The sequence below is a fragment of the Amia ocellicauda genome, chromosome 18 (assembly GCF_036373705.1).
Source record: "Amia ocellicauda isolate fAmiCal2 chromosome 18, fAmiCal2.hap1, whole genome shotgun sequence".
Lineage (NCBI taxonomy): Eukaryota > Metazoa > Chordata > Actinopteri > Amiiformes > Amiidae > Amia > Amia ocellicauda.
In genome coordinates, this window is record NC_089867.1 from 5105618 (window position 1) to 5133569 (window position 27952).

Here is a 27952-nt window from a genome sequence, read left to right on the forward strand (position 1 = left end):
TTGATTGATGCACAGTTTCTCCCATCTCAGCCACTGAACTCTGAGGCCTTGATACCTGCTTTTCAATTATTTTATCCCAACTTGCTTTGATCATGGTTGAGTCTTTGCTTGAAATTCACTACCTGACCAAGGAACCCCACAGAGATGGGTGCTTTTTTTCTGATATCATGAGAGCCACTATTAGCGCACACAGGCCATTCAACAAATTGTGTGTCTTGTTAAGATCGTTTTGTGCACCTGAATTAATTTAGGTTTCCCACTCTAGAGGGTTTGAATACTTTGAAGCAATCATGACTTTTGATTTCATTTTATAGATTTGTTTTTGTTTTTGCTTTGAATGTGTAGAGTAGGTTGTGCATATAACTCATTCATTCCTGCTTCAAAGTGTCATGATTGTAAAGCAACACCATTAAAATGTGTGAGAGGGTCTGAATACTTTTGTAAATCTACGGTCTCTTTTTCATTCATTATTACACCATATTATATTTTTTGTGGAGGGGCATTTGTGATTTTGTGCTTTTCTCAAAGTTACACTGTACCTTCATTGTAGCCCACTTATTATTTTAAGTCATTAACAACTGCAATTAATGTCAGATGTATCGAAGTCAGCCATACTAGTGCAGTGACACTATGTAACACAATTTTTGTTCCTGGGTAGTAAGTGTTATTTCCTAATTGCTTATGCCTCAAAAGTATATAAAATGACTATCATTCCCCACAAATTTTGTGGACAGTGATATTGTACCTATTTCCAATGAGAAAATGGGCAAATTTGTGTCTTTTCGTTCACATACAGTCAGAAAAAAACAACATATGAATCCAAATTAACATACAAGTAATACAAAAATGACTACAAAAGATTTAGAAGTGAGTTTTTTGAGATTTACAATTATACCGTAAATCACTTTCACGAATCAGCCCCCAAATGTAGTCTCCCATCATGTTCTTGTTATACTGTCCTTGGTAGCGGCATTCAAAGTCCAGTATATGCTGGTGGAAGCGCTCGCCTTGCTCCTCCGAGTACGCTCCCATATTCTCCTTGAATTTATCAAGATGAGCATCAAGGATATGGACTTTAAGGGACATCCTACAGCCCATTGTGCCGTAGTTCTTCACCAGAGTCTCAACCAGCTCCACATAGTTTTTCGGACTAGTGAGCTTCTTGGAGAATTCATTGCACTCCAGGATCTTCTTTATCTGTGGTCCAACGAAGACACCGGCTTTGACCTTTGCCTCAGACAGCTGTGGAGGGAAAGCTAGAAATTCCTTTCTCACACATGTTTTACTTCATGTATATTTAAGAAAAATAAGGTCAAGCTAAAAGGTCAGGCCAGAAGGTAGTTTGACCTCTGTTTGTTATTTACGATGAGCATCTTGGAGAAGATGCCAAACAGTATGATTTGAGTGTCTGCTCCCTAATCCTAGTATTGACCTATGAACTATTGCCTATAATGATATATATTGTGCTTAGCTAGCTTTTAAGATAACATAGTAATGACTTGTTAATGATAACCAGATCTTTGACTTCTGTGTGTATAAAAAGCTCTGACTTTTATCAAGGAATCAGAGCAACTTTGGAATCTCCTTGATTCACTGTTCCTCTCCACGCTGCGTGTAATAAAGGCATTACAACGAACGTTCCAACCTGATTGAAGACTGAGTGTCTTCCACATAGCTTAGGGAAGAAGTCTTAAAGGTACTTGAAGGCTGCTGACTCCTTATCTAGAGCTCTGACAAATTGTTTTATAAGGCCCAATTTGATGTGCAGTGATGGCATCAACACCTTCCGGGGGTCCACCAGTGGCTCCCATTTACGTTGTTCCTCCCCACAGAGAACTCAGTCCGCTGTGACCAGTCCTGCCTGTGGTAGTGTGCCTTGGTGTCCCTGCTGTCCCAAAGGCAAAACTTGGTAGGAAAACTTGGTAAAACTGCCTTTTTGCCACCATTTTGAAATCTCCTATGACCTCCAAGCCGTACTCATCATACTTCTAGGTGTCCAGCAACGTCTTGATGCTGTTGTAATCCTCTTTGAGGTGCACTGAGTGAGCCAGGGGAAGAGACGGGTACTTGTTGCCATTATGGAGCAGCACGGCTTTGAGGCTCCTGGATGAGCTGTCAATGAAGAGGCACCACTCATTCTGGTTACAGGTGATTGCCTCGAACAGACTGGTCACATTGTGGCAGATCAGAGCCCATCTTGATGGGTGAAGAAGCTAGAAAAAGGTTTGTGACACTTCCTCTGATCTGCGACTTGCACACTTTCATCCAACAAGTTCCACTGCTTGAACCTAGACGTCAAAAGCTTGGCATTGGACTTGGTGAGATCAAGATCTCTAAACAAGTCGTTGAGGTCTTTTTCTCTCCTCAGCTCCACCTCTGAAATTGTCATCTGGATCTACAACGTCTTCCTCGCTCTCTTACTTGCTGCTTTCTTCTTAAGATGGCTGTTCTCTTCAAGGAGAACATTGGAGCGTACTCGGAGGAGCAAGGTGAGCGCTTCCACCAGGATATACTGGACTTTGAACGCCGCTACCAAGGACAGTATAACAAGAACATGATGGGAGACTACATTTGGGGGCTGATTCTTGAAAGTGATTTACGGTATAATCGTAAATCTCAAAAAACTACTCACTTCTAAATCTTTTATAGTCATTTTTGTATTACTTTAGTATAAATAGATGTTAATTTGGATTCATATGTTGTTTTATCTGACTTTATGTGAACGAAAAGACACAAATTCGCCCATTTTCTCATTGGAAATAGGCACATTTCAAAATATCACTGTCCTGGTCACAAAAACAAAGTTTGTGGGGAATAATACCCATTTTCTATACTTTTGAGGCATAAGCAATTTAATATAATTAAATGACACTTACTACCCAGGAATAAAACAAAACAAAATGTCACACGGTGTTATAATTGGTCTGTTTTGTTCTGGATTTCAGCCTGACTTGTCTGACATCACATTATGTAATTAGTCTGAATGTGTACTGAGTCAAAAATTCTTCAGCACTGTTAATGCTTGCCTGTTGCCACTTAATTAACTTGAACAGTGTTGGAGTGATGGGCCATTTTGATGTACATAGAATTACTGATAAATTATTCACAGGAGGAAAATCCACAACATGAATTGAATGCATCCACTAAGTGTCAATCAAGGGCTTATGTTTTTATTATTCCATTATTATCTTCTCAAGGTTGCAGAGATCAATCCTGACCATGAAATGACAGGAATTTGGAGAAATTACATGGCTATTGTTCAGATAAAGGATGTTCAGATAAATACCATGTCTCGAATTCACATCTGCACAGCTACAGGCATCCATTACATCTTATGACACGTTTACCTATAAATCTATCAACCGATAATTGTTATTTTACTTTAGGGCAAAAAATAACCCCTTCATAATTATAATGTTACAAAACAAATAAATAAGCCTTAATTTGATGGTCTGTTCTTGAGTGTTGTCCAAAATAATGTGAATATTCCCTTTTGGGAGGAAGGGGTTGTTTTTCCAATGGAGAACATAACTTGGGTGATTTCTGATCTTTTGTGATGTCTGACAGGCCCCAACAAGCCAAGCAGCATACCATTACTTTCCTGTGTAGAGTTATACAAAGGTGGCATTTTGGAGTGAGCAGAGGGTCACAGCAGATGGAAAAAAGCAGCTGGAAGTCTGGAACCTCACTAGGTAAGAGATCATTTACTTTAGAATGATTCATGATTATGGGTATTGAAAATGTTTAAGGACACAATCCTCATTTTAAACAAAAATGTCACTTCTGAATTGATTTGAATTCCCCTGTACTTCAGTGTTCTCTAAGGTTCTACTTAGACTGCACATTACAGCCAAGAAAAGCTACTCAAAAAACACTGCTTTTCTCCCACTGGTCTATTTCAATGATAATACCACATTTTTTGTTGTAAATGTGATGAAAAAGGCATTGCATTGATCTGTAGTTGACCAATGGGGCAAATGTTGACTAGATTCAGAAAGTAAGCTTTTATCTCTATTGAGCAGCAGGTCTTCTTTTTCATCATATTAATAACCCTTTCTGCTTTGTGCAATTTTGTTTGGTCTCTATAAATTACATGTCAGATATTCTTGAACAACCAAGACAAATCTGTCATAATATGAATGTGTATCATAGCATGTGTGTAGCTTTGGTTTTGCAAATGCACCATCTATCTCCATTCCCCTAATATAAACCAACAAACAAAAGATGTGTGAAGATGTGGATTTTGATATTGATAAAATTAGAAGTAAAATGAAGGGAGTTAGTGGTGAATTTGACAGGTATTTTTACCATTATTTTCAATTCCCTTAATCTGCTTCACTTTCTGTCTGTATTCTGCTGTTTATTCTGTGACATGAAGAAGTTTACATAGTAGAAAATATCAGTTTAGCTATGTGCAAACTAAACAGAGCCTAAGGCTTGGTAAAAGTAAAGACACAACTTCAGACTTGCAGCTGCAGGGAGACTGGTGTTTTTACCCTCCTGCGAGGTATACACATGAGCACTGAGAGTCACAAATGATCTACCTCATGCTTCTCACATTACATCTACAGCATTTTACTGTGAAACATACATCTGTGTACTACATTATCAAACTAACTGAAACTTTGACATGTAAGGTCTTGTACTGTGTATGTGAATTTCTGTAATTAATTTTGTTAATGTGAATTAAATTGGCCTCTGGGAGCAAATCATAATAAAAAATATTACTATAATGGTATTCATCAATTTAATTCAGTGCCTGTATTGTTTTTGGCTTCTGCCTGAAAAATAATCTTTCTCTCAAGTGGTATTAAAACGTGTTTGAATAGGAATATGTTGAATGGAAGCTTTTTTTGATAGATTTTTTTTAACATTAGGAAAAAGCAATAAATGTTTAAGCTTTGTTTCCACTCATGATTTGTATCCGTCAAAATATTATTTTAAACCAGTTTTACAATAAATGTTTAAGTTTCTGCAAATGTTAAAATGTGCAGGTTTTCCAGGAACAAGAAAAATATCCTGTCACACAAAGAAAGGGTGACAATAAGGATTTATATTCACCAGGACAGGACAAGATTTTTGCATTAAAACAGAAACAGCAATTTGTACATGTACTAATACAGTCATCACTATACATTTTATTTAATAATAATTTGTATATAAAAATGAATGTGCAATTGTTGTCCTGTTACAATTGTTGTCTGTGTTTACACTCAATTAAATAAGTAATGACAGAAAGATACTGTCACAACTTAGTTAAGGTAGTTAAGATTAAGGTTTGTTTTTGAACTAAATTGGGTTAATATCTTAATACAAATTAAACAAATGGAAAAAATAAACACATAAAAGTCCAAAGGAGGAATCACAAATGATGAACTTGTACCCAATCACATTGTGGTAATAGAAAGTGGCTGCTGACAGTGAAACAGACCACCATTGAGTGCCAGTTTGTAATTTGTGATTACAAGTAGGTCAAAGTTTTGATTTGACCCAGGCCTCAGGGGTTGATCAGTGTTAGCTTTTGCTGCACACAGTAATTAAGCACCCATTCTCATCTCCATGTCTAAAACTAGGGAGCCATACTGGTCATGGAACAATTTGAAAAGACCATTTCTTTACATTTAAAAATCAGAAATTAGGTCAAGGCAGGAAAGCAACTGCTAATAAAAATAGTTATATGATTGTGTATATAAAGAATTATGTATCTTTCCTTGTTCACAGCCTAGACACAGTTAAGGGATACATCATTGTCTCTTCTATTCCCCCCTCAATGTGCATTGAGTATGGAAGTCCTGCTCAAGATTGCCTTCCTCTTGTGGACAGTGCAGCTGTCTACCCAAGACCCTGAGGCTGAAAGTCTCCTCATAAGGCCCAGGAATTTGAAAGGTGAGAACCAGTCACGTGTGGGAAGATCATTTGCAAACCACAAGCATTTACATAAAACGAATGAAAAAACTATTGCCAACATTTCTTTCTCTTTTCACTGTTGTCTTTGTTTTGCTTTTTTTTAAGCTAACAGAGGTTATACAATAGCATATATACCCTCTGACAGCTCTGTACACCTCTGACTATACATCACTTGCTTGGCCAAACTTTATCGCCACATATGTATTCATAAATCCCATTGCTTGTGTGGTTCTGATTTGTATGTATAAAGCATCCACAACCCTGTAAACTGCAAATCCTGGAAAACGGGGGCCAATCATGGATTGTGTACTATGTACTATGATACATGAGCCATCAGTTTGTAATAGTAAGTAAAATGGTACACACATAACCACAAGTGATAATGAGCATATGATGAGAGCATGGATCAGCATTCAAACAAAGTTGCAGTCCTTTTCTAAATATTGCGATGTTGACAGGTCAATGCATGTGAAATATGGGGTATAATAGTGTGGAATAGCATACACTAGTGTACCTTCAGTATAACGTGATGATCTTTGTTCTGTATGCATGTACTATAGGCAATGACGACTGCCCTATCAACGTATACTTCACCGTGGATACCTCAGAGAGCGTGGCACTCAAGGAGTATCCCTGGGGCAGCCAGGTGGACGAGCTGAAAGTGTTCCTCGAGATGTTTGTGCAGAAGCTGCAGGGGAGCACCCTGCAAGCCAAGAAGGTGAAATGGTCCTTCGGGGGACTGCATTTCTCAGACCGGGTTGAGGTCTTCAGTCAGATAACTACCGACACCACTGCCTTCCTGACGAGGGTGAGAAATATCAGGTACATCGGAAGAGGGACCTTCCTGGACTGCGCCCTGAGGAACCTGACGGATCAGGTCCGGAAAGCGTACTCCTCAGTGAAGCCGCAGCTACAGTTCGCCGTGGTCTTGACCGACGGGCATATCACAGGGAACCCCTGTGGAGGAGTCCAGCAGGCCACTGAAGCAGCCAAAGCTGCAGGCATTAAGATCTTTGTGGTGGCGACCAGCGATGACACGATGGAGAGCGAACTAAAACAGATCGCAAGTTCTCCCGTCGAGCTTTACCGCAAGGATTACTTGGCCTTCCCAAAAAACCGGAGGCAACTGGCGGTTAACAAGATCACTGACACAATGGCAAGTATGACCAAGGCTGTGAGTCTCGTCCTGCCCACAACACATACCAATGCAAACTCATCAAAATATGTTGACTGATGCTTTGCATAAAACGTTGATTCCCGACCCCAACTGAAGCCTTAATGTCCTTATATACATTTTACAAAGTGAAAGGCATTGTTTCTTCATTTTAATGTTTTTAATTGCAATCTTTTTTGTGCTTTAGGTAAACGAAGGTGAATCTGAGGTGAGGATACTTTGTTATATTACACAGATAACACTATCTTCTTGCTGCCAGGGAAACCAAATAGATATTTTTAGTGATATGTTTTTTTTTGTGTGGGTTATGCAGGCACATTCAAAGGCCTGTCATTCACTATCATTTATTTGTTTGTTTGTTTGTTTATTCAGTCATCTATTTGTTCATTCATTAATTTGTCTATTTGCTATATTGTAGTGTGCAGAACAATCATGCTTACAAACTACTGGGACATCAGGACCTAAAGGATTGAAAGGAATAAAGGCAAGAAATATTGAGTTGTCTATTTAAATTAAGGTTTTGTAATTCCATGTGCTATATTTTAATGTTTTTGTTTTTGGTGGTGGGGGTTCATTTTCTAGGGTGCCAAGGGAAGCTTTGGCACTATTGGTGATGCAGGCACCACTGGACAAAGGGTGAGCTAAACAAAATGGACATACTAGGAACCACATTTTCACAAAATAAAGTCACAGATGAGAAATCAGGAGAAGAATAAACCACTAAAACACACTGTGAGTGATCTGGAATATTAAATGTTATAATGGATGGGCTAAGTCATTAGAAAAAGGTAACATACAGAGTTCTTTCACACTTCTAAAAGGAACTGACACATCACAAAACAACGCTTTGAGGTTCTGTCCAGTTGTGGTAACCTGAATAAATATAAAAATATAATGCTTTGCTTTTTTTTTTTTAGGGAGACCCTGGAATAGAAGGTCCAATAGGTTTGCCTGGGTCTAAGGTATGTGTACTAATAAGAAAACATAATTGTATTTCTTTCTGTCTTCCCTGAACTATTTTGACAATATTCCACCATTCCATTTTCAGGGGTATCCTGGACTTAAAGGAGAAAAAGTAAGTTATAGTTATACAAATATTTTATAATTTTGTGCATGTTTATCTATGTATATATGCTTTATAGTGTTTGACCCTTTGTTACTACATTAACTCCATAATGTTGTTTTTTGTATAATTTTACAGGGAGATATTGGAATTTCTGGCGTGAAGGTACACTTGTTTTACTTAATAAATACAGCCTATCCGTATCCTCTCTAAGTTATTATACTTAGTGTACTGCTGATTTTACATACATTCCCAAGACCACGAAATAAATACTTGCCTGATTATGAGAAAGTGAATGAACCAACAAAAGGAGGTAATGTTTCAGATAAATGGTATTTTAAATGACCAAGGACTGGCTTCAATCACCCAGATTATCAGTCTTGGAATATGATCTCACTTTAGGTGGGGTTACAAGATGACTGAAGTATGATAGGTCATATGTATGAAAATGTATATCTGAATATATCAGTGTATTAGGGCTGCATTCAAACCCAGTTTAATACAAATGGGAGGGTAAGATAAAATTGTAATATTCTCTTCAGGATTTTGCATCGATAACCTTATATAAACCTGAAACAAAAGTGTATGTTTTATTTGATCTGTTTAAGGGACAACCTGGAAATTCTGGATACAATGGGATAGATGGCATAAAGGTAGGGTTGACTGCATTATGTTTATCATTGTCTGCTTTTGCCATGTTGACTGCTGTTGGCCCATTCCTAAACACAATTTGCATGTGGACAGTAGTGTGGAGTGGTCAGGGATCTGGACTCCCAAGCAGAGGGGCATGTGTTCAGTCCCAGGTGGTGGACACTGCTGTTGTACCCTTGAGCAAGGCACTGTACCCAGAATGCTCCAGTAAAGACCCAGCTGTATATGGGTAATTGTATGTTAAAATAATGTGATATATTGTAAGTTGGGGGTGTCTGCTAAGACATCTAATAATAATAATGTGTTTTCTCAAAGGGAAAAGTTGGTTCTATAGGCTCACCTGGATGCAAAGGAGACCCTGGTATGCAGGTAAAAAATATTTCCATTACATATCAACACTTATCCAGCTGTTCTCATATGTTCAAAATGGGCATTCATTACCTTAAACTAGATTAATCTCACCACTTCTGTAGATTACTATCTAATTTTTCTTCTTTCCGTTGACCTTGAGTGTGCAGAAATAGGGTGATCAGTTTTATCAGATGATTTGAATTTGATCACAGAGCTCACAGTTGCTGTTATAGATACATTGCACCGACCTCATTCCTCTTTGTTTCCCCAGTGCTTCATTTACTTGCTCCTGGTCCACGCTTTCTTTGAGACATAGCTGTTTTTATGGCTATAGTTGGAAAGCATATGAAACAAGCTAAAGAAGGAAATGCAAGATGATAGATTATACAAATAGTGTTCAATATCCCTCACTGATACAGAAGTGTAAATCTAGTGACTGTTACATTCTCAAACAAGCTCATTCTATGTTAGATGAAAATTACTTTAATATCTAAATCTATTTTTTATTGATTGGGTTTCCTGACAGGGAGATATGGGGCCAGCAGGTGACTTTGGAGTAAAGGGTGAAGCTGGAGATCCAGGGGACAAGGTATGTAGCTGGGCACTAACTCATATAACTTATTAATGTCTGGTAAAGGGATTGCAGCTTCCATTATAAATATCCTGCAGAGCAAAGCAACTTATCTTAATAAAACAAAAGATCTCTAAAGTTGGCTACCGTTATTAAATGAAACAGCTATATATACCAAAATGTTTAACCTCCTCATTAACTATCTTCTTGTTAAAATGGGATTCCTTGTTTCAGTCAAACAAAATAATTTCCAAGTAATTGCCAATGAATATTCCTTAGGATGCAGAAGCCTTTGCTTATGGAGAGGATCTTATTAATATGGTTTTATGGCAGTTCATGGGTTATGAATGGGAGTCTGATTACCTTTCCTTTCGTCGCCGACTCAGGGTTTTGCCGGACAGAGTGGCAGACCTGGAATGACGGGATTGAAGGGACTGCATGGAGAAAAGGTATAGTGCCTAAAAGATCACTCAAGATCAACCCCCCTCTCCCATGATCAAAGACCTGAGCAGCAGCGCTTGGGGAGATTGAGTAAGACAGGATCTCTTTTGTTAACACAGGGTGTCCTCGGCTACATCGGAAATCCAGGTCTTCCGGGTCAGAAAGGATCGAAGGTATCTTATTTGGAGATTTGTAGAATTAAAACAATCTAAGTTTTTGTCAGTAACATTCTTTTTTAAGCTTTTTGTTCTTTTCTAATTTTAAGGGGATGCCAGGACTTCCTGGGGATGTGGGTGACCTTGTAAGTATTATTTTAGTTTAAAAACAGTGCAAACCAGTAAACCCATACAATAAACAGGCTGTACAATAAAACAATAAAAGTTGCAGTGTTTTTAAGAAAACATAGAGGACAGCAATGGTAGTTCTGGCTCAGGAGATTTGTTGTTGTTGTTGTTTCAGGGTGACTAAATCAGGCCTGGATCTGGTGCAAAAATTACCATATCATTCATCAAACTTCTGCTGGGCCATTTTTCTTTCTGTACTAATGCTGCAATTGGGGAAAAACACTTCAGAACTTGAAACCAAATGAAAATGTTGATCTATGTGTGTCCACTGTTGTATAAAGAATTAGCCCTGACCTACTGGACTTTCATTGGCAGGGTACAAGAGGTGACAGTGGGGCATCGGGTCTACGTGGTAAGACAGGGGGCAAAGGTGATAAGGTAAGCAGTGTGGCCATGTTTGTAAATTCTCATTTGGGTGAATATAACACTGTGGAACTTGTTTTAGCAGTCCTTGTTAATTGGATGTTTTATTAATCTGATGCTTTTAAGGGAGAAGTAGGCCCAGAGGGAGAGAGAGGTATGCCTGGAAACATGGGAGAGAACGGGGTCATGGTAAGTGAGAGTGGAATCTCATTTTATCTTTTCTTAACTGGCTGAAATCTTTTTGTGTCGAGGTAGGAATAAAGTCTTTTGGGTGGTTGAACAGTTGATGGCAAAAAGTATGATATTCTGTGGAAAAGTCAAAAACAGGGAGAAGGACAAACCTATAACTTCTGCTGAACATTAAAGATGAAAATGTGTATACTTTGATTTTGAGTTAAGCTTCTCAGGTTTTCTATTTTTCAGACTATATCTACCTTATCATTATATTTAAACTGAACCCCGACAACATTAGGTGAGTGCTTGACTCTGATGTAGAACTGGATATCTACAAACTCTATCCTGCACTTTGTCTGTGATATTGTACATCAAGAATATTATTTGTACTTTGTATTATTTGTGATGAATGTTTGATCCATTCCTTTCAAGGAAGTCAGATTACCGTTTGCCTAAGCAAAATAATGTTTAGTTGGAATAACAGTATAAAACAAATAGCTTTTATTAATTACTATTGTCTATTCCCCCATTAAGGCAGTCACTACTCCAGCAATACTCATACTATCATTTCATTATCTGTTAATCTCTTAAAATAATAAGTTAAAGAAAAAATAAATTCAGATCAACATTTAAATACAAGATCTTCATCAGGATACCAAGCCAGCCCCTAAATTTCCAATCCCTTAATGTTCCCAGGGGCCTCCGGGTTTCCCGGGAGTAAGAGGTACACCTGGAGATACTGGAGTTGCTGGAGAAATTGTAAGTATAAAATGTACTCTTTAGTATATATTGTTCTTTAATTAATTAATTAATTAATTGTATTACTTGTACTACTTTAGTCATACTTGTGCTATATCCATACTGTTATAAGGCATATAAATTACCTGGGTATCATAAGTTACAATGCATTTACAAAATCAACACTTACATACTAAAGTATGATAAATATGTTTTTATTTCTCTTAAACATCTCTATATTTCATTAGAACACAATTACAAAGAAAAAACACATTGTATCCCCCTTCTTGTCATAGGATAATTTAGCATTTGTCTGTTGTGTATATTGTACATTCATTTAAAACAATGCCGCAGGAAAATCATCTATACGGATTCATCAGTTTTCAGACCTTTCGGGTTTTCAAACTTTTACATGAGGAAAATATACACAGCATTCTAGTCCTGAAGCAACACTGAACAGTCTGTGCTCGGACCTGAAGGATCTGTTTGTCTCATTGTTCCATCAAAAGGAAAAGAGCACTAAAATGCAAATCTTTTAAAAGAGGTATCAACATAAAACCGTCAGTAACCCTGTTTCAAAAGGTGTACCTTCCCCTCATTCCCTCTTTCATTACAGTGCTGTAGTCGGTGATGTAGTCCACTGTGTCCAATGTGTTGCTTTTTGTCTAAATCATTCCTGTCCCAGCACAATTTAGGATTAAAAATAACATATTTTTACATATTAACAGTTTCATATTATTCTGTGCAGAATTCGGGTCAGAATGTCATGGAAGCTTTTGGTATTAGAGAAATATGGGTCCTTCTTTTCCTTTTCGCAAACTGTGTGCTAGCTGCCAACCTTTACACAGCCAATTAGCCCACAGTTTACCCACAGGGGGAAATCAGAACTGTAAAGTTACCCTTTAATTGTTTTGAAGGTAGTTTATCTCATAAATATTTAAATAAATGGAAACTTGTTCTTATTAGGGGTCCAACGGGGAGGCAGGTGATTTTGGACCAAGAGGAGACACTGGGGATCCAGGGGCCAAGGTGAGCGCTTCAGGCCTGCTTCAAGTAATAGCAGGCCCGAGTCACACAGTGTGTACACATGCTCTCCGTTCTTACACAAAAGGCTTTAAAAGTATATAGACTGCTGGAAACCTGAATGCCTCTGTGGGAGGGAGTGTGAAAGAAGCAGCTTTTGCTCTGCTTTTCTCAGTTGACAGGTCATCTGCAATTTCCAGGTGTTTTAAGTGACCAAACATACTTCTGCAATTACCCTTCATGTTTATTTATACCGAATTAATTATTTAAACTTTGACAACATAATGCTCAATTTTTCAATAGTAATTGGTGCAAAGTGGGTCTTATTTTCAAATAAGTCTTAATACATATACTTGTGGCAGTGAGTTCCTTGGAAATATGGAAATATTGACCAAGATGCACTATTAATGCAGCTGTGAATCGTTTTTTGTTAATTCCAGGGGGACCAAGGAAAAGACGGCTACAACTATGTGGGTCCTAGAGGAACACAGGTATGGTAAAGTTTAGTGGAATGTGTTATTGCTATTAAATATATACACACATATACACGTTGAAATCCGTAGACAGAAGTATATAGCCCTTTGTTTTTTTACTCAATCCAATCAATGTTCACAGTTTTCTCTAGGCCGAATCAGTTTCCAGCAAATCTGAAAAGATTTCAGTGACACTTAAGTATACCTTAATAATCACTTTTTATACAATTCAATGACTTTCATCATAACACAATTTCAAATACAGGCTATGAATAGGTTTGGCTACAAATGTATGTGACTAAGGCTCCTTTCCATCTGTATTCAGGGAGACAGAGGGGATCCTGGTTTGCAGGGACTACAGGTGAGTTTCTGTATTTGCTGTATTTGTACGTGTCATGGGTACTCGGCAAAGGAGAATATCACTGCTCTGGGAGTGTGGGAGGTCACAGGTGAACTCTTGGTAGCAGCAATTCACATGTTAATATCATAAGCCATCATCAGTTTAGATAAATCTAGCCAAGACCCTAAATCATTGATAGGTGCAACACTGTGAGGGTTGTTAAATGTTATGGATTTCACATAAGAGTGTGTGTGACCTGAAATTACTGTAATCATGTTAGGAATAAGGGTGAAACTGACTTGGTACATGTTCTTGCACGGTCTTAATTTCAGTAACACTTACATTAAATACAGTGACAGGGGACTCTTAATGGCTGCCATCCTCAGTTTCCTAAATGCACTTAATGCATTCAAACTAATTAGAAGCCTTATCCAACATAAACCATCTGGATAGTGTTTACTAACCAATGGCAAGGTGGAAATATTCCTGGTGTTTCCCAAAAGAAATGTCCAAAATCTCGAGTTGTAGAAATACAAAGAACAGGCCCCAAAAGTGGCAATATGAGACTGAGGTACAGAGTTCTGTATGAGCAGAACGTGGCAAAACTTCAGAAAGGTACCAAGGTGAATGTCCCTGTCCCGAATCCTCCACCTCTCTAGGATAGATTTGATCTGTTATGTCTTGTATTTTAAGCTGTTAATGAGCATTAGTATCCAGAGAGCTTGATGACTAGACCACAACATAAATTTAATCCAACTTGGCAGGTGTGTAAAGCTAAAGTGTCTGTAAAAAATAATCCCTGTTTTACACAGCAATTTATCCACAATAAGTAAGTACTGCATTCCATTGCCATACTGCCATTTTCTTGTATTGCCCTCTCCCTCAACTGGCTTACCTGAACTTCTTTTCTAGGGGTCTAGAGGGTATTATGGAGAGAAAGGAGGACATGGCCCTAAAGGAACCCCAGGAGATGCAGTGAGTATCACACACTGGGGACCAATTCAAGCAGTGTAATTTTTCATGATTCCTATGTTCTTATCTTAATGTGTAATGGATTATGGATGGACTAAGACGTAGTGTATACATTGCCTGCTTACTGGATGCGGCCTACCTATGTTATGTTTTGTTTTGAATCTGTTAAGCATGTGAACAGACTGGTATTGTAAGGAATAAACATTACACAACTTGATAAATTACCCTGCAAGGTGGTGGATAGCCAGAGCGATTTGTATTATGTCCTGGGTGGGGCTGACTTATGGTGCAGCCCAGTGCTGCGAATGGGTCTGATGGGTCTGTGTTGGCTGCAGGGAGATCCAGGCCCCGAGGGGGAGCCAGGCGACAGAGGGGTGAGAGGTCAGCCTGGACCACCTGTGAGTAAAGGCAAAACAACATTTACAGAAAATCCCATGTATTACTAATGCAGTATGTTGGGAATCAGTGAATGTGTCATTACCTTTGTCAGAGCTTATCATATTGAGTTACATTCACTGTAAATCAGGTATATCTCTCCTAAACATATAAGCAATTCAATGGTGTTTTAGTCTGCAATATTTTTTTTAAATGTACTGTACTGTATGCTTTTTTGTACTTTTAACACTGTTAGCACTGTTGGAGAGTAGGGTGTGTTTTTAATTTGCCATTGATGTGCCCTAGGGTTCACCTGGGAGCCGAGGAGCCTCTGGTTTAACTGTGAGTTTTGTTCAATTCAATTAAAATCCCTTGAAATGGTTGTACCCTTAGCACATGGTTTTGGTTGATCTATTGCTACCTGTCTTGTGTCTCTCTCTTCTCTCTGCCCCAGGAGTGCGAAATAATGGGATTTGTGAGAGAAACATGTGGTTGCTGTGGTGAGAGTTTCATTTCATTTCCACAGTACATTTTATTTGTGGATTTTTCTTCATTTTCAAACATTTGTAATTTTAATTAATTCTCATATGTATTGAAACAGTTTTACAAAAAAATTGATATAACTAAACCTCCGTGACCTTTTTTTTTTGCTTAGAAATTCTCTACTGAAAGGAACCTTATTAAAAAAGCATTGTAGAAGCAACGTGTATGCCCATGTTTTCACATAGAGTGTACTACTACAACTACAACCACATCCACTGCTGCAGAAAAATAATAGTCATCATTTGTGTGAAGATGAAAGTTGTTACTGTTGCTTTTTTGCCCTGTAGACTGTGAAAAACTGTGCCCTGCTGTGGACCTAGTGTTTGTGATTGACAGCTCGGAAAGTATTGGAAAATCCAACTTCAGCCTTGCCAAAAACTTTGTTATCAGTGTGGCAAACAGACTAGGGAAAATGGCAAAGAATATTTCTGATGTATCAGGTATGTTTCAAAAACTAAAATCAGCAGGCATTTTATTCAATGATTATATGTAGCTATTTTATAAATGTATTATATTGTGAAAATGCAATAAAAATTACCAAAGTAAACATTTAGTAAGAGGGTACCTATCTGTGGTCTATATAGTTGCAAGTTCCTTTTAATATAAAATAATGCCATAAGCTGTTATAACAGCTTTATATGTTTTTTTACATTGACCAAAACTGTGGATCATTTAGAGCCTTGGACAGTTCATGTTAAGAGAGTATTCAAATATAAACACTTAATGCGTATTATATGTGTTTAGGTTCCCGGCTGGGGGTAGTGCAGTACAGCCATCAGGATGCTGTACAGGCGATACGGATGGATGATCCGGATGTAACATCGATCACCAGTTTCAAAGCCAAAGTCAAAGCAATGGAGTGGATAGCCGGGGGGACATGGACACCCTCTGCCCTGAAGTTCACCTACGATAACCTGATAATGCCAGGGAGACGACTGCGCACCAAGGTGGTGGCCATTGTCATAACAGACGGACGTTACGACCCCAAAGACGTGGACAACCTGGAAGCCCTTTGCAAAGGAGTGGAGGTGTACGCCATTGCAATTGGCGACATGTTTGACACCAGTGCAGAAAGACAGTCTTTGGAGAAAATCGCCTGCAATACAGGTGACAGAGTGAAGACGCTCAGCGTGTATGCCGATCTGACTGCAGAAGAGTTCCTGGAGGAAATTGAACAAATCCTTTGTCCAGGTATGTTTTATCTTTTATTTTTTTCTCCCTTTCAGGAAAATAGATTCCAGCTTTGTGAATCTGTGCTGGCAGCTCTTTAACCACACCTCATTTGCAATTTTTCAGAAGCCGATCATATCTGCCCAGACATGAAATGTTCCACAGGTAAGGATTTTACTTATTTGATCCCCTTTGGTATTTTATGTGTAATTAACTAATTACCTGGAAAACAAAATCACATTCTTCTCAAATAAATGCACATGACAGCTGGAAAATTATGTTTAGGTTCCATCTCTAGGGTAAAAGTAGGTACAAAATGACTTATTTCATACCCAAAGCATTAATCTAATCACATTTTCTCAGTATTATTCATTAGATAGTTGTATTGGGTTGCCTTACAAGTAGTAAAAAAGTTGTTATCTACCTATCTCTGTCTATATCTATGTATTGATTTATTGTGCTGTTGCCCCAGCTCTCCAGGTGGCTCCTCTTGTGCAACGCCCCGTTGACATCCTGTTCCTAGTGGATGGCTCAGAAAGAACCGGAGCCGAAAACTTTGGCTCTGTCCTGCACTTCATCGAGCAGGTCTCTCAGGAGATCAGGCTGGCCAGGAAGGAGAATGACTATAAAGGAGCACGTCTAGCTGTGCTGCAATATGGAGGGGAGCAAGAGCCAGATGTGCTGCTAGATTTCTCTCACAGTGAGACCACCATTCGCTCCCTCATCAGCAAGGCTGTTTATCGAGACTCGTCCTCCGTGTTAGGAAATGCCATTCTGTTTGCTGTAGATAATGTAGTGAACAACCGTAACAGTCAATTCAGAGGAGTGCGGAAGAACGCCGAGGTCTCCTTTGTCTTCGTCACAGATGGCATAACTCGTGACCAAAACATCGAGGAAGGCATAGAAGCCATGAGGAAGGCAAACGTGGTCAGCTCTGCAATTGCCGTTGGGCCCGATGTGGACCACAACATATTAGCTCAACTGGTTTTCAAAGATAAAGCCCTGATTTTTCATCTGAAACGCTACGCTGACCTGGTTTCCACAAGAGTTGTCAAACACATTGTGCATTGTCTCGGCTAAATTCAGGCCGATATCTCAGTCATACCCTACAGTCCTAATTATAAAACACACTTCCCTGAAACAAGATGACCTGTTAAGTTACGCCTTTTTCTCTTTCCAGATTCTCACAGTAAATGTTCAGATTCAATGCTTTTTTGAGACACAGATATTTCATCCATATCGAGATTTAGTTCAATCTTTCATCATTAATGTTTTAAATTTAGAAAATGGGAGAGCAAATTTTGCCCTGCAGCAGACATATTTTGAAAATCATCCTGTGCATGTGGCATGTTTTAAAAGATAACCTTGAGTCAGTGTAATTGTATCAGGGAATTAATTGTCTTTTTGATTTAATTGAAAGTGTAATGCTAGAGCATGATTTGTGAGAAGCTATTTGGCACGTGTTCATTTTAAGATTGTAAATTATAAAAATATTTAGTGGTTTGACCTCCAGAATGTATTATTCTACACATGGAGATGTACCAGACCTTGATAACTTCATTAGCATTATATTCTAGCTCACTTTCAGACCCATAAAGTGATAAATTTTACACCCTTATTTCTTACATGTTTTTTTCTCTCAATGTACTTACTTAGATTTAGGAATTGGGGAAATCATATCCCTGCCTATATCTCAGTCATAAAATGTTTATTTCACTATTCTAGTTTGCCTTATTCTTCCTGAATTCTCTGAGATACTGGCAAAGATCTGTGACCTTTTTTGCACATTTGAAAGTGGTGCTTCTCTTGTTCAGTATTAGAAAGTTGGTACAGATCACTGAAGGGCTTGTGTGTTTATTTAACTAAAGGGCACTAATGAAGCTTGTAGACTTTCTAATGTTTAAGAACTTGGTATTTTCACAGATGTTCTGGTACGAGTGCATGCTCGTCTTTACAGAAGTCTAGGTCTAACTAGAGGGACTTGTTTTGAGACACACAACTGTCAGTTTAATATTAACCCCCTCTAGTTAAACCTTTTGAATGATTTCTGCAAGTGAAGAAAACACTAGGGAATCTGAAATCTGAAATCTGTTCTAATTCGTATTATATCGCCACCTTTTTGAAATACCACAAATGTAACATGTATTCTCTTTGCTTTCCTCAGTGGTGAGAATATCCTTGTTTTCACACTATCAGCTTGCAGATTTGTTTTATACTGGCACTGTATTGCTTTAATTGCCTTTCTTCCCTGTTGTAAATATAAAATGATACAGTAATCCAGTACATTAAATAAAAGAGGTTCTTTGTAAAGTTACTGTTCTGTTTTTTAATTATCATATTGTTTTATGCCACCAGGTCCAAGGTTTATACTTACAGAGCAGGTACATGGACAATATGAATATATTATAATTACTACTACCATTTATTGGCACCATTAGTTCTTGCCATGTATTCCCAATACATTGCAACCCTGAAGTGCTGTCAATTTCTAAATAAAAATACAATACTGCAGGAAATCATATTGATAAAATTAACATAGGTAAATAAGGCCATTCAAAAAAGTACTGTAGTGCTTCAATGACAAGATACACAGTACATTATACCAAGTCCTGCCCTGTAGCCCTTCAAAAGCTCCCTAGCAAGTGTAACAAAGTAAACTGAAAAAGAAGAACTACACATTCAGCGAGCTGTACCATAAGACAACATTTATTACGAGCGAGAAATCGACACATTCAGTACTGAGTAAACCAGGATGGACGCTTCCTTTTTGTCTCTACGATTCTTTTCCCCTCGTCCACCTCGCTGGGCTTCTCGTTCTCGTACAGAACGACAGTCTCCACATGCGGGCTGTTAAAGGGCTTTTCTTCCATCGCCTGGATCTGTCCTCGAATCAAAGCCGTCTCCCTCCGTACTCTCTCATAGCAGAAACCGCACAACACGTGCTTCAGTTTTAGATGCCCGCATTCTGGGCATGGCACAATATTTGTCTGGAAGAAAAACAGACGGAATATAAAGCCTGAATCTACATTGATATGCTGTTCCCGTCACCTATGATGGAAGAATACATAGGGGTCACATCACTACACATCACATGACTATTCATTGTGTGCTAGTTAATGATTATTCTTCTGAAAACACTGCAACTCTACCAAAAACCCATTTCACATAATGTAATGGGAAATATAACATTGCTCTCAGCTGATTAACCATTATAAAAACAAATCTGACATTTAAATTACAGTAGAAGTTCACATTTACAGTTTAATTAAAAAGCATGACTGGTGAGAATGTCCCAGCTGTGCAGTATTTTAAATCCACCATTATCCACCATAATCACACAATGCAATAAAGAAGTGTTATTGAAGTTAAATGCAAGAGCTTCATGTGTATCTGGGCAATGCTAAACATGTGAATTGGATGGATCTGCAAAGGAATGCTATTTTACTGGTGAGTAAGGAGACAGTTCCAGTGATTGTTGAATTGGACAACAAACAAACATAGGGGGACTAGATCCTACTTCTACATTCAAGCCATTTTACAGTAAATTTAACAACAAAATTACATCAAATTTCACCAACATTAGATTTCTTTAGACTTCAGATCTGGTCTTATTATGGTCTTATTATGGTCTTATTTAAAAGGAGAAAGGCACCTTAATTGGGATGAGATTGGCAGGGTTTCGTCTGCGGCAGCGGTTTACTTCAATGGTGCGTCTCTTCTTGGGAGCAGCCATCCAGAAAATGTTATCCAGAAAACTGGGAACTTCATCCTGTTCAAGTGTGGACTTGGGCTGGGGGAGGAGACAGGGACCCTGTACAGCCAAAGCGGGGACTATAAACCAAAATGGGATAACAGCAAGAGACCACGGGTTATTCAAAGGTTTACCATAAAGCAAATACTTCTGCACTGCAGACACAAAATACCACTGTAGGAGAGTGGGACACTTTCCATTTAAAATTAATTACCATTTATATAATATAGCACCACAAACCTTAATCAATTAATGCATCTATTTTGAGAAAATATCAAACGTACACACACAGTATAAGAAAAATGCATGTTGAACTAAATTGCAACACTTGTTGGTCTATATGCTTTGCATGATTCTTGTCCAGCAGTATACCTGTTCATGCTACAAAAATCCAGAAAATACTCATCACAGCTTCAATTGAGAAATAGAAACAGTACATCAGGGGTGGATGAACCAAACAGTATAATATTCAGAGCATTGAGCCACTTTATATTGAGAACCTACTGCAGGAAGAACTAACACAAGGGAAATCTGAGCTGAAACGGCGCAGAGGCAGTTAATACACAATCGGGTATGAAATAACACAAATAAGAGCTGAGGAGCAGGAGAAATAAAATACGACTTTAAATCAACGGATTTGATCATCTTTAAAATATGCTTTACGTCTATAGTAGGAAGTGCAGGTGTGCCAGGGAACTAGGAGAAATACAGATTGAGACGATCGTCAGCTACGGGTCGTCAAACATCAACTGCATATGCTTAAAGAGAATAGTGGATATATGTAGTTTGTGTGTGATTTAAGAATAAAAATACATTCATAATAAAAGCATATTATTCTAGTCAAGGACGTAAATGAGGATCTGCTGCATACTGATGAGTGTTATGGCTCTTGGTGGAAATGCTGCACTAGTTATGCTGTTATTATGTCCATGTCAAACTTCACATCAGTGATCTATTAAATTGAGTTGCTTTGTTGGGATTCAATTATGACCGAAATCATAAGTGTCTCTACGAGCAGCTAGAATTACCCAATCAAGTAGCCTAGTGGTGCCTAATAATAAAATAGCGTACTGATATAAACTTACCCAAATTCCTCTCAAACCCCACAGTCTGAAGAACTCGCTGTTCAAAGCTTATCAATGAACGTCTCAAAAAACAGATAAACCCCGCCACACTCATTTTCATCTCCCCTACCTACCCCCCGACTAAAGTTAAAGCATGTCAGGGTCACACATGCACTGCGACTGCGCAGATATTATGGATTATGGGAACATTTACAGAGAACTCTGGGAAAAGTAGTTTACTTGCGCTGCCGTGATTTCCCGTAACACGTGTTCTCTAGAAGTAAAAACGAATTTACTTTATTCAAGTTATTTGTCTCATACTAAATCGATTATATGATTACACTTATAATAGCTGTCCATTCTATGTAATTTGTATGCTCGCATATTACCTGGAACAAATGCTGGGAATTGTAGTTTTTTCTTTGTTTGGCGAAATAATAATTATCCCAGAATGCACCGCGAGACGTTGTTTCAGCCAATCACGCTGCATGTCTGTGCTGCGTGAGTTCCCCCGGCAAGTGAGCGAAAATGGCAGAAAGAGGCTATAGTTTCTCCCTCACAACATTCAGGTAAATTTGACCATTCTTTTCCGTATTGTCAAACTAAAAATAAAATGTTGCTTTTTAAAATAATTTGCAACGCTACGTTAATTATTTTTAGTTGTATAGGTGATATTCGGGGTGTTTAGGATGAGGTATAATCCTACATAGTTGCAGAGTCACTGTTGGCCTATAGTGTCCGTTTTCTTATTCTTTTTTCTTTTCTTTAAAATAAGCAGTGTGCTGTACCGTAGTTTGAATACTTACATTGTTTGCTTTTAATTACAAATGTGTTATAGACATCCCATTTGACCATTTGAATTTAATTTACAGGTAGATGCATCATCGTTTTGTATTTAGTACAGTGTATGGCCGTATGCTGGGACGTGAAGCACTTTCACTTTCAATTCATTTTTATGTCTTGGTGTATGTTTAGAGATTATTACATTTTCAACCGTTTCCACAATCTTTCAACTAAACTTATCAAACACGTGGAACAAGTTCAAGTTAACCACAGAACTGTAACTTTCGTAAGTCTTGTATTTCTCTGTTATTGACATGACATATCATGGGTAGCTAGATCTCTCCTGATGTGTAGCAGTCAATTTCTGTAATAAGACCGTCATCTACGTCAATGATTGTAATTGCATCAAAAAAAGATGGTGTTTATATTGAAAATGTGGATTTGCAATGTCATGCATCTCACCCAACAGCTTAATCATAGTGTTGATCCTCTTCATAAGGGTCCCCTCTATGAGAGTAACTGTTCACTTCATTTTTATAGAGATTCGTTAAAAAATACTGAGCTATATATGCTAAGTAGACATTTTTTTTTACTTAAATATTTTGGCTGATGCCATTGAAGAATGTATAACTATTGAACTACTTATTAACTACTGCATTTTTAGAGGAAATCGTTATAAATACAATGTAATACCCTCACGCAAAGTAGCACAGCTGGGATTTTTACATAAATGAACTAATTGATTTTTATTTCGTTAGTATTTACTGTGAACATTGTGTGGTGTCTTAATGTAAAATGCCCACAGAAAATTAAAAGTAGAGTATTCAGAGTTTAAATTAAACTGAATACTTTATTTATATTGTGCATGGATTTAATCAGAGAAGTACTACACTAATGATCACACTTCTGAATGATTAGTTCTTCCACTTATGTTTTTAATTATGTTACTGCATATTATTGGTAATCCCTAAATATGAACTATTCTAACTGAAATACAAGGCAGGACTCTGAATGCACGTAACTTTAATAACCTATATTTCTTAACTCCCTTTTTTAAAACAGTCATGTATTTTCACAATTTATTAAGACTTCATTCCCCTTCAACAGACTTATTTTACTAAACTGATCTTTCTCTTCTGCAGCCCTTCAGGCAAGCTTGTCCAGATTGAATATGCCCTGGCAGCTGTAGCCGCCGGAGCCCCCTCTGTTGGAATTAAAGGTAATCTAATGAACAATGATACACCCTTGAAATAAAACTAGAAATCATGTGTTTGTTTGACATGCATGAGTGGAAATTTAAATGTCATATATTTAAGTTCTCTTTGTGGAATGTCTCTCTAATCCAAACACTTGTGGCAGTTTTGTTTTTACATATCCTTATCTTTTAATGAGTAAATATTTAAAGCATTATTTAGGTTTGCTGTATTTAGCAAAATACGATATTTCAAGTTCTTCAGAGTATGCAGTGCACAGATATGGGTGAATATTTTTTTATTTGAATTATGAGGACATGCTCTTTGATTTCATTCAGCTGCAAATGGAGTTGTGTTGGCCACAGAGAAGAAACAGAAGTCCATCCTGTACGATGAACAGAGTGTACACAAAGTGGAGCCAATTACCAAACACATAGGCATGGTGTACAGTGGCATGGGTCCAGATTACAGGTACTGCTTTTTCCAAGTTCATGCTTTTCGTTTTCTTTATCCACAGTGTATTTAAAAAGTACTGATATAGGAAAAGTGCAAATTACCTGTGTGATTATGTAGACATGCATCACATTAATTCAATTTGTTTATTCTTATTTTACCTAAATTCAAAATTTATACAAGTCATGAATAGAAGCAGTATTGTTGAAGGAAATGAACGGCACTAACGGATGACTGGTTGTGTGTGCAGAGTGCTGGTGCGAAGAGCTCGTAAGCTGGCACAGCAGTACTCTCTGGTGTACCAGGAGCCCATTCCCACCGCCCAGCTGGTACAGAGGGTCGCCTCTGTGATGCAGGAGTACACGCAGTCCGGGTGCGTATTCTGTCCACATCCATATTATTTTACTGTAACATCAGTCAAGATTATAACAAAATGTTCTTGGGAGTTTGTGTTGAGTTTTTGTGCTGCAGGGTTTTTAAATCCTGAATATTACAGGGCTAGTTGAATAAGATTTCCAACGAGGCTTACTCATACATTCTTCTTACTTCTGCATATTGCTTTTTAACTTGTCAAGTAGTATTCATTAATTCAAAATGTATCACCAGCTTTGTGTTAATGAAATATTTCATGCCTTCCTTTCCTGTTTTAGTGGTGTGCGTCCTTTTGGAGTATCGTTGCTGATTGCTGGTTGGGATGAAGGTCGTCCATATCTGTTCCAGTCAGACCCTTCTGTAAGTAAAGCTTTTCAGTGCTGTAGCATGTCAAACTACAGTAATCCATACTTGGACTATAGGCTATGTTTAAAAAAAACAATGTACATTTGTTTGTAAAACATACTCTTGCCATTTATGGAAAATACAGGCTAAGGAGAGGTATTTCATACCTATTGTTAAGTTTCAGTTGTACATATACCTTTGAATTTATTGTGTAAATATCATACCTCAAACTGTAATATAGGAACTTGTAAACTAATTACGAGCTCCTATATTAGTCTTTCTAGCACCCACTCTTGCCATGATTTGTAGCATGAAGGGTAGTACAGTGATTTGTAGAGGCCAATTGCGTTGGACTTGGAAGTCTTAAGTGGTCTTTACAATCCTGTTGTACAGATGTGGCCGAAAGTATTGCTACCCTTGCGTTTTATTCAAATAATGCACCATTTGCCCTGAAAAGTGTTGAAATTAATATATATTTTGTTATCCATACATGCATGTATTTGGTTTGCAGTGGAACAAAGCAAAAAAACTGAAAATAACTGAATTCTTGCTTATTCTATAAAGACATTCTAAAATGGCCTGGACAATATTATTGATACCCTTTAGAAGTGATATGAAATAATTGTATTGTAGTGATACCTCAAGCAGACCATTCTCTTTTAATTAGTATCACAGGTGTCTTCAATCACACTATCACTCATTCAGACAGTTTAATTGGAGAAAAGTACTCACTCTGTTGTTTTGTGTCACTGTGTGTATCACACTGAACATGGAAAAGAGAAGGAAAACCAGAGAGTTGTCTGAGGAGGTTAGAAAAAAGGTAATAGCCAAGCATGGTCCTACAAGACCATCTCTAAATCGCTTGATGTTCCTGTGAGCACTGTTACCAATATTATTAAGAAGTTTAAGGCCCATGGGACTGTAGCCAACATCCCTGGACATGGCTGCAAGAGGAAAATTGACCCAAGAATGAAGAGAAGGATTGTTCGAATGGTGAAGAAAGAGTGAAGGAAAACCTCAAAACAGATCCAAGCCAACGTTCAAGCTCAAGCTGCAACAGTTTCAAGTCACACCATCCATCGCTGTTTGAATAAAAATGGGATTCATGGTAGACCTCTCTCTTAGAGAGAAACACAAAAAAGCCCGACTGGAGTTTGCCAAAATGCATTTGGACAAGCCACAGTCCTTCTGGGATAATGTACTTTGGACAGATGAAATAAAAGTATATCTTTTTGGTAAAAAAACAACAACTCCGTGTTTGCAGGAAAAAATTAACCTGTCAAAGAAAAGAACACCATCCCTACCGTGAAACACGGAGGAGGCTCAGTGTTGTTTTGGGGTTGCTTTACTGCCTTTGAACTGGGTACCTTGAATCTGTGCAGGGCACGATGAAATCAAAAGACAATAGACAAGGCATTTTGGAGTGAAACGTGTCGGAAAGCTTTGTCTCAGTCGCAGGTCATGGTTCCTCCAGCAGGATAATGAGTTGAAACATACCTCAAAAAGCACCCAAGAATGGATGAGAAGAAAACATTGGACCGTTCTGAAGTGGTCTTCTATGAGTCCTGATCTAAATCCCATTGAACATCTGTGGAAAGAGCTGTAACTCACAGTTGGGAAAAGGCACCTATCAAACCTGAGAGAACTGGAGCAGTTTCTTCAAGAGTAGTGGGCCAAACTACCAGTCGAGAAATGTAGAAATCTCATTCAGAGCTAGATTGCAGTTATTGTCTCTAAAGACTGTGCAACGAAATATTAGGTTAAGGGTCCCAATGTTTTTGTCCGTGTCATCTTAATTTGTTTTACTATTTAAAGTAACATGTTACATCATAAATCAAAAGCAAAGTTTCTGTCCTATTGAATGTGAAATAAAGAATTGTGGATACCAAATACTTTTGTCAATTCCTACTTAGTTGTGATTGAGGTGAGGGTACCAATAATTTTGGCCACGTCTGTATGTAGCAGATAAGCATTAGCAAAGATATACTTTAAAAAGTATTGACAGACATTTTGTCGGTAACTTGTAATGATTCATATACATAAAGGGGTTTATTTTTACTCTTTAACATTTATAACACTCTTTTCTCACCCAGGGTGCATATTTTGCTTGGAAAGCAACTGCAATGGGGAAGAACTATGTAAATGGAAAAACATTCCTTGAAAAAAGGTAACAATTATGAGACTTAGTAGATGTTTTTTTTCATTTTATGTAGCAAGCATCATAGAAGTATTTTAGTATAACCTATAATAAGGTGAATGTGATAAATGAGTGTTGCTTTTCTAATCCCATGAAGTTGATTCATTTTGTTTTCCCCCCCTCATAGGTACAATGAAGATCTGGAGCTTGAAGATGCCATTCACACAGCAATCTTAACGCTAAAGGTAATAGAATACCCAGGGTGTAATAAGAGTATACCTCTTTTAGTTTCAGAGTTATTCAGTTTGCCAAAACACCATACCTGCTCATACATGGAGATAGTCATTCTAGAAGCTAGAACCTATGGACCTTCTTCTTCTGCCTTGAGAGTTATGTATGTTGTGTTTTTATTGTTGACAAAGTTGAGGCAATTTAATCACAGGTTGCTCCAGTTGTTTAAACTATGCACAATGGGAATCTGTATTTGAGTGAATGACATTTGAACATCTGTGTATGATCAAAGAAAAAATATATTTGATATTGAGTTAATCATGAAGGGAGCTTGCTTTTCAAATTATTATAAAATCCCTTCAGTGATGCAACCAGAATATGGTGTATTCCCTGGATGAATAACAGTTTATTTGCCATTGATGAAACCTGGGTAGAAAAAGTTGCATTTTTCTTCTTCTCTGATACTTTCCTGTTATAGAAAAATGTACTCTGGAGGATTTAAAATAATGATGTAAAAAAATTAACTGTAGTGCAATCTTGTATTTTTATGTAGCTCTCTAAAGCAAGAGCCTATGGAATATTAGTTATGGGAGTATAAAGCATTTTGATCCATTGTCTTGCTCAATTACAGGAAAGTTTCGAAGGTCAGATGACTGAAGACAATATCGAGGTGGGCATCTGCAATGAAGCAGGGTTCAGAAGACTTTCTCCCGCAGAGGTCAAAGACTATCTGGCTGCCATTGCCTAAAATACCATCAGCATCAAGTTTACCTGGTCTGGGATTTTGTTTTGTTGAATTTATTGGTGAAACCTACACACTTACAAATACTGTATTTTCAGCTGAGAAACATTTTTATCATTTGTATTTTCTTCCCTCTTAATAGAAAGCTACCAATAAATGCCGGTAATTAAAAAAACATAAGAGTCCAGGCCTTTTTCTTAATCTCCTA

At 37.8% G+C, this 27952-nt stretch overlaps 3 protein-coding genes across 3 annotated transcripts; 2 read left to right on the top strand and 1 right to left on the bottom strand.

The window, feature by feature from the left end:
* Positions 1-3608: 3608 nt before the first annotated feature.
* Positions 3609-18987, top strand: LOC136714022 (collagen alpha-2(VI) chain). Its single transcript, XM_066691306.1, has 29 exons — positions 3609-3692; positions 5722-5886; positions 6468-7063; positions 7269-7289; positions 7500-7565; positions 7664-7717; positions 7999-8043; positions 8130-8156; positions 8283-8309; positions 8753-8797; positions 9111-9164; positions 9673-9735; positions 10104-10166; positions 10278-10331; positions 10424-10459; positions 10818-10880; positions 10992-11054; positions 11736-11798; positions 12744-12806; positions 13241-13291; positions 13599-13634; positions 14526-14588; positions 14921-14983; positions 15267-15302; positions 15415-15460; positions 15791-15943; positions 16248-16694; positions 16800-16838; positions 17146-18987. The coding sequence occupies exons 2-29, from the start codon at positions 5784-5786 to the stop codon at positions 17751-17753; spliced, it is 3048 nt and encodes a 1015-aa protein (XP_066547403.1). The 5' UTR covers positions 3609-3692; positions 5722-5783; the 3' UTR covers positions 17754-18987.
* Positions 18988-19363: 376 nt separating this feature from the next.
* Positions 19364-21669, bottom strand: mrpl32 (mitochondrial ribosomal protein L32). The gene is made up of 3 exons (XM_066691310.1): positions 21510-21669; positions 20326-20504; positions 19364-19660 (listed from the first exon to the last, which is right to left on the bottom strand). Exons 1-3 carry the CDS (start codon positions 21607-21609, stop codon positions 19406-19408), a joined length of 534 nt encoding a protein of 177 aa, XP_066547407.1. The 5' UTR covers positions 21610-21669; the 3' UTR covers positions 19364-19405.
* Positions 21670-21948: 279 nt separating this feature from the next.
* Positions 21949-27924, top strand: psma2a (proteasome 20S subunit alpha 2a). Its single transcript, XM_066691307.1, has 8 exons — positions 21949-22057; positions 23414-23490; positions 23803-23935; positions 24168-24290; positions 24568-24649; positions 26728-26801; positions 26959-27016; positions 27634-27924. Exons 1-8 carry the CDS (start codon positions 22017-22019, stop codon positions 27748-27750), a joined length of 705 nt encoding a protein of 234 aa, XP_066547404.1. The 5' UTR covers positions 21949-22016; the 3' UTR covers positions 27751-27924.
* Positions 27925-27952: the final 28 nt, after the last annotated feature.

Bases quoted from the DNA above. Each gene is read 5' to 3' on its own strand.
- LOC136714022 (XM_066691306.1), top strand. From the start codon at position 5,784: ATGGAAGTCCTGCTCAAGATTGCCTTCCTCTTGTGGACAGTGCAGCTG. The intron at 10,167-10,277 runs GTATAGTGCCTA...TTGTTAACACAG, and splicing joins AGGGACTGCATGGAGAAAAG to GGTGTCCTCGGCTACATCGG. The intron at 14,984-15,266 runs GTGAGTAAAGGC...GATGTGCCCTAG, and splicing joins GAGGTCAGCCTGGACCACCT to GGTTCACCTGGGAGCCGAGG.
- mrpl32 (XM_066691310.1), bottom strand. From the start codon at position 21,609: ATGAAAATGAGTGTGGCGGGGTTTATCTGTTTTTTGAGACGTTCATTG. The intron at 20,505-21,509 runs GTAAGTTTATAT...TTTGGTTTATAG, and splicing joins GGGGTTTGAGAGGAATTTGG to TCCCCGCTTTGGCTGTACAG. The intron at 19,661-20,325 runs GTGCCTTTCTCC...TTTTTCTTCCAG, and splicing joins CCAATCTCATCCCAATTAAG to ACAAATATTGTGCCATGCCC.
- psma2a (XM_066691307.1), top strand. From the start codon at position 22,017: ATGGCAGAAAGAGGCTATAGTTTCTCCCTCACAACATTCAG. The intron at 23,936-24,167 runs GTACTGCTTTTT...TTGTGTGTGCAG, and splicing joins GGCATGGGTCCAGATTACAG to AGTGCTGGTGCGAAGAGCTC. The intron at 27,017-27,633 runs GTAATAGAATAC...GCTCAATTACAG, and splicing joins CAGCAATCTTAACGCTAAAG to GAAAGTTTCGAAGGTCAGAT.